Source organism: Cavia porcellus, unplaced genomic scaffold, assembly GCF_034190915.1.
Source record: "Cavia porcellus strain 051 isolate PalLab524CR breed Dunkin Hartley unplaced genomic scaffold, mCavPor4.1 scaffold_28, whole genome shotgun sequence".
Classification (NCBI taxonomy): Eukaryota; Metazoa; Chordata; class Mammalia; order Rodentia; family Caviidae; genus Cavia; species Cavia porcellus.
This window is the reverse complement of record NW_026947511.1, coordinates 27,750,406-27,761,779: the sequence shown is the minus strand read 5'-3', so window position 1 is coordinate 27,761,779 and position 11,374 is coordinate 27,750,406. Positions and strand designations below refer to the sequence as shown.

General features: G+C 43.7%; 1 protein-coding gene across 8 annotated transcripts in view; it reads right to left on the bottom strand.

Moving 5' to 3' along the window:
• Positions 1-233: 233 nt before the first annotated feature.
• Hkdc1 (hexokinase domain containing 1) overlaps positions 234-11,374 on the bottom strand; it is a 47,723-nt gene continuing 36,582 nt past the window's right edge. The window contains exons 17-20 of one of the 8 annotated variants that reach the window (XM_063239612.1): positions 9,236-9,469; positions 8,947-9,038; positions 1,788-1,966; positions 234-1,161 (exon numbers count right to left, since the gene is read on the bottom strand). In XM_063239612.1, coding sequence (XP_063095682.1) covers positions 1,111-1,161; positions 1,788-1,966; positions 8,947-9,038; positions 9,236-9,469 — 556 coding nt within the window. In that variant the 3' untranslated portion in view covers positions 234-1,110. Of the gene's footprint in view, positions 1,162-1,787; positions 1,967-8,946; positions 9,039-9,235; positions 9,470-11,374 lie in introns of those variants that run through there. The other 7 variants (XM_063239613.1, XR_010044324.1, XM_063239614.1 and 4 more) reach the window with 7 other exon arrangements.

The following is an 11,374-nucleotide window of genomic DNA, read 5'->3' as shown; positions in this document are numbered from 1 at the left end:
GCAGCTTCAGGGAGAAAGAGGGGTGGACAGACTCCCAGGCATTCGAAGTGAGTGGTAGGACCAGCAGTGGTCACACAAACCCAATCTGGAAAAACCTTTAAGGATGTCATCAAAGACACTCCATGTAGTTGTCCTATCGGTAGGGACTGAGATCTTTCAGGCCTTCTGGCTCAGTGGGTCCCTTTTTCTACCAAGTGAGCCTCCCAGGAAAAAGAGCAACATCACATTCCAAGTTTCTTTGGAAATCAAATATGTTTATTCATTTACTGGGTTTCATAACCGTGCTTCAAACAAATATTGACAGCAACAACGCAAACCCTGTTAAATGCAGGATAAAAACCAGAGGCACTGAGTGCGCCCTGCCCCACCACACACACGGGCTAAGGGGCACAATCCGGCAGGGTGCTCGTGCGGCTCTCAGAAGTAAGGAAGATTCCCGCAGGACTCCCTGGCAATCAGCTCTCTGCATCCCAGAGAGCAGCACTCCAGAGGCTTTATTTTTGCTTCGCACTTTAAGCCAACGTAAGGAGGCAAGGACGAGTTAGATTAGGTCCCCCAGCTCGTTTCATAAGCCTCTGGCCCTCTCAGGCGGTCATCCACAAGCAAAGGGCCCAATCTGCTACTCCAGATGGTTCAAGCATCCCGAGGAGGAACCCAGCCAGCCTAGGGGCAGTCTCTTTACATCCTCAAACCTGGCAGCACAGGACCCAAAGGCACAGAGGACAGAACCCTTGAAGCGCAGCTGAGAATTCTACTGAAAGGGGATCTTACAGTCCAGATACTCTGACTACACGAAGTGGCCTCGCCTTGGCCCAAATATACCAAATGGAACTTCCTTTTAAAGTCAATGCAAACTAGTACCAAGTTGCTAAGAGTACAAATGACTGGAGGTTTTCTTCCAGCTAGGGAGGCGAAGTCTGCCAGGAGGGGGCCTACTTGTGCCCGACCCACTCATCTGCCAGAGGTGGAGCCAGACGGGATCCAAGGTGCATTCGGCTGACCGTGGGGGACGCCTAGTTCTCCCTCGGCGACTGCTGCAGCCTCTTGGCCACCGCAGTGATCAGAGCCGCTCCCTTGCCACTGCCGTCTTCCGACAGAATGAACATCACGTCACATTGAGGGGCCAGTTCTTTCACGGTTTCCTGCAACACCCGGGAAAAGCTACGAAAAAGAGAAACAGGATGTCATCAGCCGTGTATACCAGATCAAAATAGTGACAGTCTCATCTGGTTTCTTCCTGAGCTTGCTTCTAAGGCCTCAAATCACTTCCTAAGCTGCTGTTGTAAATCGACCTTAAACTACTACTGCCAGAGTCTGTTCTAGGTGCTTTCTATGCGGAATGTCAGAGTGTAACAAGTCATGCTTTGAAAACAACTACCCTCCCTTGGATACATAAAGACAAACCTCAGAAATGTTTCTAAATTTGTACAAGAAGCAAGTTTGTCAGGATTAAAACTCTTGTCTTTTTCCAAAACTCTTCTTTGGTCTGTTCAAAATGTCCCCCAATTTTTTATTTTAAGATGTTTCAAGTTTCACTCCCCCAAACACAAAGCAAACCATCTTCCCCCCATCCATACTGCTGGGGATTGAACCCACAGCCTCAGATATGCTACATAAGCACTCTTCTGAGCTACAACCCGAACCCTTTTTATTTTTTCCTTTTGAAACAGGGTCTGGCTAAGTTGCTTAAATTGCTTGGGCGGGCCTCAGAATTGTGACTTTCCTTCCTCAGTCTCCTGAGCCACTGGAATTACAGGAATGCACCACTGCGTCCAGCTAAAGCACACCTGTAGCCGGTGAGGTGGGACACAGTCTCTGCTCTGTCCCAGGTTTGCCTGAAAACGGCCACATTCCAAGGCAAAGTTTTTACCAGCGGTGTGGGCATCTAGGCTGGGAACACTGGCTACCTTGAATGTTAGGTGGTCATCTCTGAGGGCCAGCAGGGCAGGCAGTTCTCTGGGTTCTGCTAGTGAAGTGGAAAGAGAAGTTATAGTTACAGAGCTGATCCCTGAACAGCCTGGGCGGGAGGAGAAAATGGCTTAGCAGTCACTTAGCAATCAAGTTATTTTTTTCTTTTTTCTCTTTCAGTAAGCATAGGATTTCATAGTTTTCAGTGTATTTACAAAGCTGTACAATACCATCACCAGCTAACTGCAGGACATTGTCATCACTCTAAAAGAAAATGCCACATTCGTTTGTTGTCATTCCCGATTCACAGTGACCTATGAGAGCTCCCAGCAATCAATCTAGTAAAATAGAAATTTAGTTCCTATAGATTCACTTATCCTGGTTATGTCATATAATGGAATTATGTAATGTGTAGCCTATAATGTCTGGTTTTTGTCCTTCACAGATGTTTTCAAGGTTCATCAATGCTGTGTATGTCAGTGCTATGTTCTTTTTGTTTTGTTTTGTTTTTGTCTTTTCCGTTTTTATCGGTACCAGGGATCGAACTCACGACTGCCTGCTTGCAAGACAGGCGCTTATGCCGCTGAGCTAAATCCCCAGCCCCTTATGTTCTTTTTATGTTGGAGCAATATCCCAGTGCATAGATGTACTATTTCTGTGCTCATCAGCTGACAGGCACTTGGGTGGTTTCCATTTTTTGAATTTTATGACTAATGTCGCTATGAGTGTGTTCCTGTGTGGACATAAGCTTGTGTTTCTCTTGCGTACACCTAGGAATGGAGTTGCTGGGTGATATGTTAATTAATTAATATATATTAATAGATTATCTTTTTCAGGAATTGCCAAGTTGTTTTCCAAAGTGATTGTACCATTTTGCATTCCCACTAGCAGCGTGTAAGGGCTCCCACTCTATCACATCTTGATCCAAACTTGCTATTGTCAGACTGTCTCACTGTAGTCCTTCTAGGGGGTCTGAAGAGATGTGGCTTCCATTTCCATTCATAGTGACTTTGGTATTGAGTACCTTTGCATGTGCCTTTTCACCATTTAATTTTTTTCTTTATAGAAGTCATTGGGCATATCCTTTGTCCATTTGATAATTGGTAACTTTTCATTGTTGAGTTGTACATGTTTTTTATATATTTTAGATTATGCTTCTCTCTTTTTTGTTCCAGGAATCGAACTCATGACCCCTCACTTGTCAGGCAGGTGCTGTGCCATTGAGTTATATTCCCAGTTTAGATATATTTCTCATCAGGTACATCATTCACATATATTTTCTCTCATTTTGTGGATAGTTTATTCTTTTGCTGTTATTGTTTGTCCTTTGTTTTTTTGAGACAGAGTCTTGCTATATAGTCCAGGCTGGTCTTGAAATTGTGGAGACTCTCCTGCCTCAGCCTCAGGATTGTTTATTTTTATGGTATCCTTTGAAATATAAAGCAGTTTGTTTGTTTGTTTGTTTGTTTGTCTTTTTGAGACAGGATCTCGCTATGCAGTTCAGGTTGGCCTTGAGCTCACTTTGTAACCCAGGCTTGAACTCCCAACAGTCCTCCTGTCTCAGCCTCCCGAGTGCTGAGATTACAGGCGTGAGCCACCACACCCAGCTAATACAAAGTTTTAAAAAAAAAAAAAAAAAAAAAAAAAAACTAAAATAGAATAAAGCCAATTAAAACAATGAAAGTGATACTAGGTTTCAAAACCAGATAATAGGAAATCAACAATGGCTACCATAATGCCTCTTGTTATCTTCAAAATAGCTACATACCATCAGACATAATAAAATCCAACAAAACAGAGCTGGGTGTGGTGGCACATGCCTATAATCCCAGCACTCTGCAGGCTGAGGCAGGAGGATCATTGAGCCTGGGTGAGTTCAAGTCCAACCTCTGTCTCAAAAAACAAACAAAAAAACAGAATAAAACCAAATGAATGAAAACTTTATAGGACTTCAAAACACGATAATAGGAAATTAACAATGGCTACCATAATGCCTCTTTTCCAGACCATCAGACATACACATGTAAAATTAACCAAACAATATAAACTAAATTGCTTCTTCAGTTATCTTTACAGAAATTTCAGGTGTGTGATCTCTAATTTCTACTATGTCTGTGTCTCCTGAACTTGTTCTGTGTGAGCTGGAGAGCTGACACTGTGTTTTGTCCCTTTGTCTTGACATTTTCCGGTGTGTCTCTGAATCGGCCCCTTGCTGCACCCTGGTGCCCCCCTCACTGACTCCCAGTCCCTCAGGGTAGTGCTTTGGACTAGACATGTGGGTTCCTCCTGTTCCAGGCAGCTGAGCCAGTTAGAAACACTACAGGCAGTCAGACAGGGCTGGGCCCTCGAGGAAGCCAGCACAGAGGACCAGATGCCTGATGACCTTGGAGGAGACACACACCTCTTGCTGTGGGCCAGATCTCAGGACAGAAGGCAAAACAGCTGTAGCCACATCCTTAAGTATAATCGCTAGGGATTAAGTCTGATCACCTAGAAGTCAGGAGTCACCACCCCAATCCCTAGGGAAGAATCACTGCTCTCTAAGAATGTCTACTTCCTAGGTGATTTCCTTTCCTATTTTTCCCTAAAGTAATCAATTTTATCTGAACTATTGATTTTATTGGCTAACTATAGTTATGTCCGACCTTATGCCCATCTGCCTTGTGAGTCCCCCCCCCACCACCACCAACACATGGTTTTGCTCTATAAAAGTCCCTGAAAAATAGAGTCCTTGGTCCTTGGTAACCCGCTCGGTACTGGGGATCAAACACCACCGAATGCTTGCAAGGCAGGCGCTTACGCCACTGAGCTAAATCCCCAGCCCCATCGGGACCCCTTCTTGTCTCTCTTCAGACAGAAGTTTCCTTTCTCTCAAATAAATATATTCTACTCTTCACCTCCGTTGTTCCTAAAATTCATTCTTTGGTTTTAGAGAACAGGAACTCATGGACATAGTAGGTTGGGAGTCTCCTTTCCCTACATCACTCTGATCTGGGGTTCCTGGAGTGGTAGAGAGGCACGGGCAGTGGCTCACTGATGCTTCCCCGATGACAGAAGGGCCTCAGGGTGTGGCTTCTTCCTATTAAGTCCATTTGTTCACAGGTTTGATTCAGCTCTAATTTTTTTTTTTTCCTTTTTTGCACCAAGGATCGAACTCATGACCTCACATTTGCCAGGCAGGCACTTATGCCACTGAGGTAAATCCTTGGCCCAGATCTGATGTCTTTGCTGACTTCCTGTCCGGTTGATCTGGCTCTGTGACAGTGGTATTGAGGCCTCCCATTACAACTGTGTCACTGCTTATTTGGTTTTCCATGTCTACCAATAACTGTCGTAGAGTTGAATGCTCCTGTCTTAGGTGCATATATATTTATGATTGTTGTGGCATTTGTGCTGTCTCCAGCTTCCTCATTGACCCCAGTCAATCTTGTGTTATTCTTGTTTGCTTTGTCTTGTAGCTGTTGATTGACTTCTCACGGCCTCTTGCCATCACTAAGATCTCTGTCTTTAGCTGAAGTTCTGTCTTCAGGACCTGAAATTCTATCCTTTCTGTTGCACACTTTCAATGGAGGTTTTCATCTCCTAGATCTCTGTTTGGCTCTGCTTCATGGATTCTATTTTTCTCCTATGTTGGGCACTTTATGTTCCCATCTTTTTCTAAGTTCATCTATTCTTTTATTTGTGTCTTCTCTAATATTTTTGATTTTGGGCAGCAGTTCTTTTTTTACTTGAGAGATCATGTTCTCTAAAGCCTTTTTCCACTTGTTTTTTTTTTTTTTTCACTTCTGTTGTTATCATTTCAGAAATTACCAGTGTTTGACTTCCAACTTCGTCCATCTCGATGAGTCCAGGCCGTCCTGGGGGGCTGGGGCTGCACCCCGCCTCTGTGTCTTGCCATTCTCCACCTTCTCTTTTTTCTTTTGTCTCCCAAGTTGATGCCCGCCAACGTCCCATGATGTGTGGCTCTACTACTAGCCCTGAGGCCTCTCTCAAGGAGGAAAGGAGCTGTGGTTCCCTCAGGCATGTCCTGCAGAGGAAGTTGGTTCCTTATAGCTACCCCAGGAACCTACCTTCTGGTGTTTACGGATCTGTGATGGTGTCCGTGTTACATCCCAGAGGTGCGCTGTGTATGGACCCACCTTGGCCTCTGGATGTGGGGACTGGCACTGGTCTTATGTCTGTGGCACTCTCCAGAGTCCAACTGCTGAGTCCTCACCGCTGACTCAGACACGTCCACATTACGAGCCTCGCTGCTTACTTCACCCTCTACAGGTGTGTGCTCGTCTGTGCCCGGGGCTGCTGTCCTGTCTCGGGGTTCCCGTCAGTCTTACATTCTTTCAGCCAGCCTCACTGTGGTCGGGGTGGGGTGATGGAGGAGGTGGAGAGCGTGAACTCACTGTTTTCCAGCCGGCCCTGCTGTCCTGGATGTAACGGAGGGGTGCTGAGCACGCATTCCGTCTTCCAGCTGGCCCCGCCATCAGGGATGTTCTGATACCAACAGAAGTACTTTTCTTCTTTTGTGCTTCTGTTTTTGTATGTCAGAAATAAGAAAGAATTGCCTTGCCCAAGGTCACAAGGATTTACACCTCTTTTCCTCTAAGAGTTTTATAATTTTGAATTTTACACTTAGGTCTTTGTCTCTTTTGAGTTAATTGTACATGGTACGAGGTAGGAGTTCAAACGTTTTGTTTTGATTTTTTGGTTTCTGGTTATCCCTTTTTTCTGTACCATATGTCAAAAATATTGTTTTTCCCTGTTGAGTGGTCTTAGCATCTTGTTAAAAATTAATTGAGCAAAATTTTTTAAAACAAAATTTTTAAAAAATCCATTGGCCACTTATGCAAGAGTTTATTTCTCTTTTGCTTTGCTTTTTGTTGTTGTTGTTGTTGTTGTTGTTGTTGTTTTTGACAGTGTCTCACTATGCAGTTCAGGCTGACCTTGAGCTGACTTGTAGACCAGGCTGGTCTCGAACTTGGAAACAACCCTGCCTCAGCCTGCCAAGTGCTGAGATTACAGGCGTGCACCACCGTGCCAAGCTACAGCTTATTTTTGAGCTCTCAATTACATTCCAGCGATTCATGTATCTGTTTTTATGCCAGTATCACACTGTCTTAATAATTGTAAGCTTTTACATCAATTTTAAAATCAGGAAATATGAGCTCAACAACTCTTAACTATTCTTCAAGATTGTTTTGACTACTGTGGGGTCCTCATATTTAAATATATGCATTTTAGGAACAGCTTGACAATTTCTATAAAGAAATTAGCTGGAATTTTTGATAAATTATGTTGAATGTATAGATTGATTTAAGGAGTACTGCTGTCTAAACACCACCACACTGTCTTCCAGTCCATGAACACGGGATGTCTTTTCACTTACTTATTCTTGCTTTATTTTCTTTCAATAATGCTTTGTAGTTTTCAGAGTAAAAGGTTTATACTTCTTTTGTTAAGTATATTCCTAAGTATTTTGCTTTTTTGGTGCAATTGTAAATGGAACTGCTTTTTTCATTTCATTTTGGGGCTGTCCATTACAAAAGTATATAGAAATACAAGTGATTTCGTTTGATTATTTTGTACCCTAAACTTTGCTGAATTTGGTGTTTTTTGTTTTTGTGGTACCGGGGGATTGAACTCACGACCTCATGCTTGCCAGGCAGGTGCTTATGTCTGCTGAGCTAAATCCCTGGCCCACTGAATTTGTTTATTAGCTCTAGTAGTTGTGTGTGTATATTTCTTTTGTGTGTGTGTGTGTGTTTCTTAGCATATTCTACATATGAACTCATGTCGTCACCAAATACAGTTTTCCTTTTGCCTTTCCAATATAATGTCCTTTAAATTTTTTTTCTTGCCTACCTGCCATGGATAGATTTGCTCTTGATTTTCCCCTCAAAGGTCACATTTTATTTGTTTACTTGTTTGTTTGTTTGTGTTTGGTACTGGGAATTAAACTCAGGACCTTGTACTTGCCAGGTAGGCGCTTATGCCACTGAGCTAAATCCCCAGCCCAAGGGTCACATATTTTTCAATCGATTCCTAAAACTTTCAAATTTGGATGACTTGTCTGAGAGACACAAACCACGTGATTACAGGCAGTATAAGATTGGGTAGCAGTGATGAGACTGACACCCTTGTATTCTTCCTGACCTTAAAGAGAGAAAACACTGTTCCACCAGTAAGCACAGTGTTAGCTGTGGAGTTTCATAGATGCTTTTTATCAGTTAAGGAAGGTCCCTTATTCTTCATTTGTTGAGTGCTTTTATCATGAAATGATGTTGGATTTTATTGAGTTGTTTGTCTGCACCTATTAAAACAAACATGCAGCTCCTATCTTCATAGGGAGAGTCTTGTAAGAACCAGACCAAAGGGGTTAGGGTTTTATCTCAGCGGCATAAGCGCCTGCCTTGCAAACCTGTGATCATGAGTTCGATCCCTGGTACCGGTAAAAATACAAAAAAAGAAAAAGAAAAAAGAACCAGACCAAAAATGTATAGCCTGAGAGGAAAACCAAGAGAAGATATCAGCCATCATCCGTTCTAGAAGTTGAGGATTGCAATAATAATAATGTCTTCATAAATACTCTTTAGCATGATTGAAATGTCATAAACATGTTATTATATTTCCTTTCCACCAAAATAAATTATGAAACAATGAATTAAAATAATCGTTTTCATTATTGAAGTTCTTTAACTTAGTCCTCATAACCACCTATGAAGTAGGTAAGTCTTTTGTCCCAGTTCTACAGGATATTAACTGAGGTATGAAGAGGGTAAGAAACTGGCCCTTTAGACTCTTCACTTCCATATGGTGGGACCAGGATTCAAATCCACATTGCCCAGCAGGGCTCTTAATTCTTGTGTCCGTTGACTCTGAACTACAGTTATGATGAGCTCATGCCTGACAAATGCCTTAGTGCACACAAAATAATCAGTTCTCATCACTACACTGCAAGGTCAGTGGGGCTATAATAATGGTAATGTATACTTCCAAACACTATGTGAAGGACTTGACATACATCACCTCATTTAATCTGCATACATTTTACCCTGAGATGCACAATCATTGCTGCTGGCCTTGCACAGATGAGGAGGCTGGAACTGAGAGAGGCTGGCTTGTATTCCCAACCAATGCTACAAGGAAGAAGGGATACTGAGGATCACCTTTGCCTCCAACCCAACATGAGCATGAGGTGAGCTCACCACCATGCAGCATTCCCTTCCCGGAAAAAGACAGGGTGAATCTTCCCATTCTGCAGCTGAGGAGGCTGTGCCAACGCAAGCCAGCTGCCAGCATAACCGCGCCCCACCCCCTGCCTCTGGGCACTCACTGAGGGTGCAGCTTGTACAGGGTGCCATCCACACCCACGGTAATCTTCAGGTGCTCAAGTCCCTGGTCTTGTCTCCTTTTTTCCACGACGGCAGCCAGGCCCGCACCACAGAGCTGGGCAGCCCTCCGGGACACAGCTCCACACACCTCCTTCACCACGATGCTGTCCTCACATGTGCTGTCCAGGCCCAGCTGCTGCAGGATCCTCCTGACCTGGAGGAGGGCCAACCGGTCACTGTGGGCGAGCAGGGACAGATGTTAGCAAGGGGTTTCTGGAGGCCTGGAACCCACTCAGCATGACCCGGAAGCTGTTCATCTCAACAGGCCCTGGCAAGAGGGAGGAGAAAGTGACCCAGGCAACAACTCAGCTGGAGCAGAATGCCATAGAGGCAAAGACTCAACGCCCACCACCCAGGAATGCCTACCACCTTTAAAAGCAAGTGCCAGCACCTGTTCTATTAGCTGTGCTCAGATCGGCACCTCACCCAGGGAGCTAGCAGCAGAGTTAGCAACCCACGTTTCAGGTGCATTTTCTTCAGAAAAGGACTACGAGGTTCAAAGTGCCAGGAATATTTGCCAGGTCAGACAGTAGAGAAGTTGGCTTCAAACACACACCTTCACACCAACTCTTGCACCTGCCAGCTCCCAGGAGATACTCTGCCTCTATTCAACTGGAGACTAGCTTTCCTTCTATATAATTTTTTCTGATTCTCTGATTTTTCTTCCCAACTAGACTTTCTGCTCTTTGATGACAACACTATATTCTCAGCAGTATCCAGCAGAGGGTTGAGTATGTTCAATGAGCAGATAAATAAATGAGTATGCAGTACATATCAGCACCTTGAAGAAAGGAAGCCAAAAGGACCAGAAACACATGCAGAGCAACTCCCGTCACAGGCACAGGCTGGATTCTCTATCAGTGAACCAATGATGACTGGTGACATTGACACAGAGCTCTGCTTAAGAGTGAAGTTAACCCATGATTCACTTAGTGATGCAGAGGGAAGATGGGAGTTACCAAGAAAGATGGTGGGGAAAGCCCTGGGTGGCCAGGCAGGAAGCTGAGAGAGGGGTGCGACCATGGTATTCCCTGGAGACCTTCAAAGAGTTCTCCTGAGGATGCCAACCTCATGCCAGGAGAAATAGTGAACAGTACCAGCACATGATGAAGAAATAGATTACACAGTGGTATGTGCTGTTCAGTCTTGGTTTGGGGTTTATTTTAATGTTTGTTCTCACATAGGAAAAAAGAACAGAAGGAATATTGGTAGGATTGGTAAGAATACTGTTCGGATATTGGTAGGGTTACAGACAATTCTCAGTTTATTCCTTCTGTTTGAGTGAATGAGTAACATTTGTATAGGAAAAAAAAGTATTTTTAAGAGTGAACAAAAAGAAAGCCTGCAATTTATTGTCCCAAGGACCTCGTCCTCCACAGTGGATGGAGTTCTTTCCTGTACATTCTCTTCCCCCATCCCCAGAAGGGTTAAACACAGAGAAATTATTTCTTTTATAAAGAAATAAATTAAGGTTCAGAGAGTTAAAGCAACCTGCCTAGGTCACACAGCACAAATAGGTTAAGAGACAGAAAGGATGTTTAAAGTCAGTCTCTAAGACTGCAAACCCAAGACTCATTTGTCAACAACAGTCAGTGAAGCACCCATCATTTTCCAATCGGCACTAGACAGATATGATTTTGTTTTTATTCCAGGAAGGTCTAGAAAAAAAACTACAGAAATGAAAGCACCCAAAGCAAACGCCTCATGTACAGCAGAAGCAAGTATTTCTGGAGGCAAACACGTGTGGTCACTTTGCATTTACCCAGGAGCAATTGTTTTCATTTTGAGACAAGAAAAAGTAGGCAAATGTAAGTGAATCTGTTTGTCTGCTGCATGCGAGGGAGAAGCTGCCTCTCACAGCAGAAGATGGTCCCTCTGATCACCGATAGAAAGATGACGACTTTTAACCTGTTTGCTCAGAACTAACAAGTTGAAGATCAGTCAGAAGACAGAAAACCTGTTAATAAACACTTCAAACACAAAATAACTGCATAAATCTGTCACCACTTCCCTGGACTGCAGGAGCTCCTCTGCAAAGCCTCCTGACAGCCCTTGGTCAGTGCCCCCACTTATTTTATAAA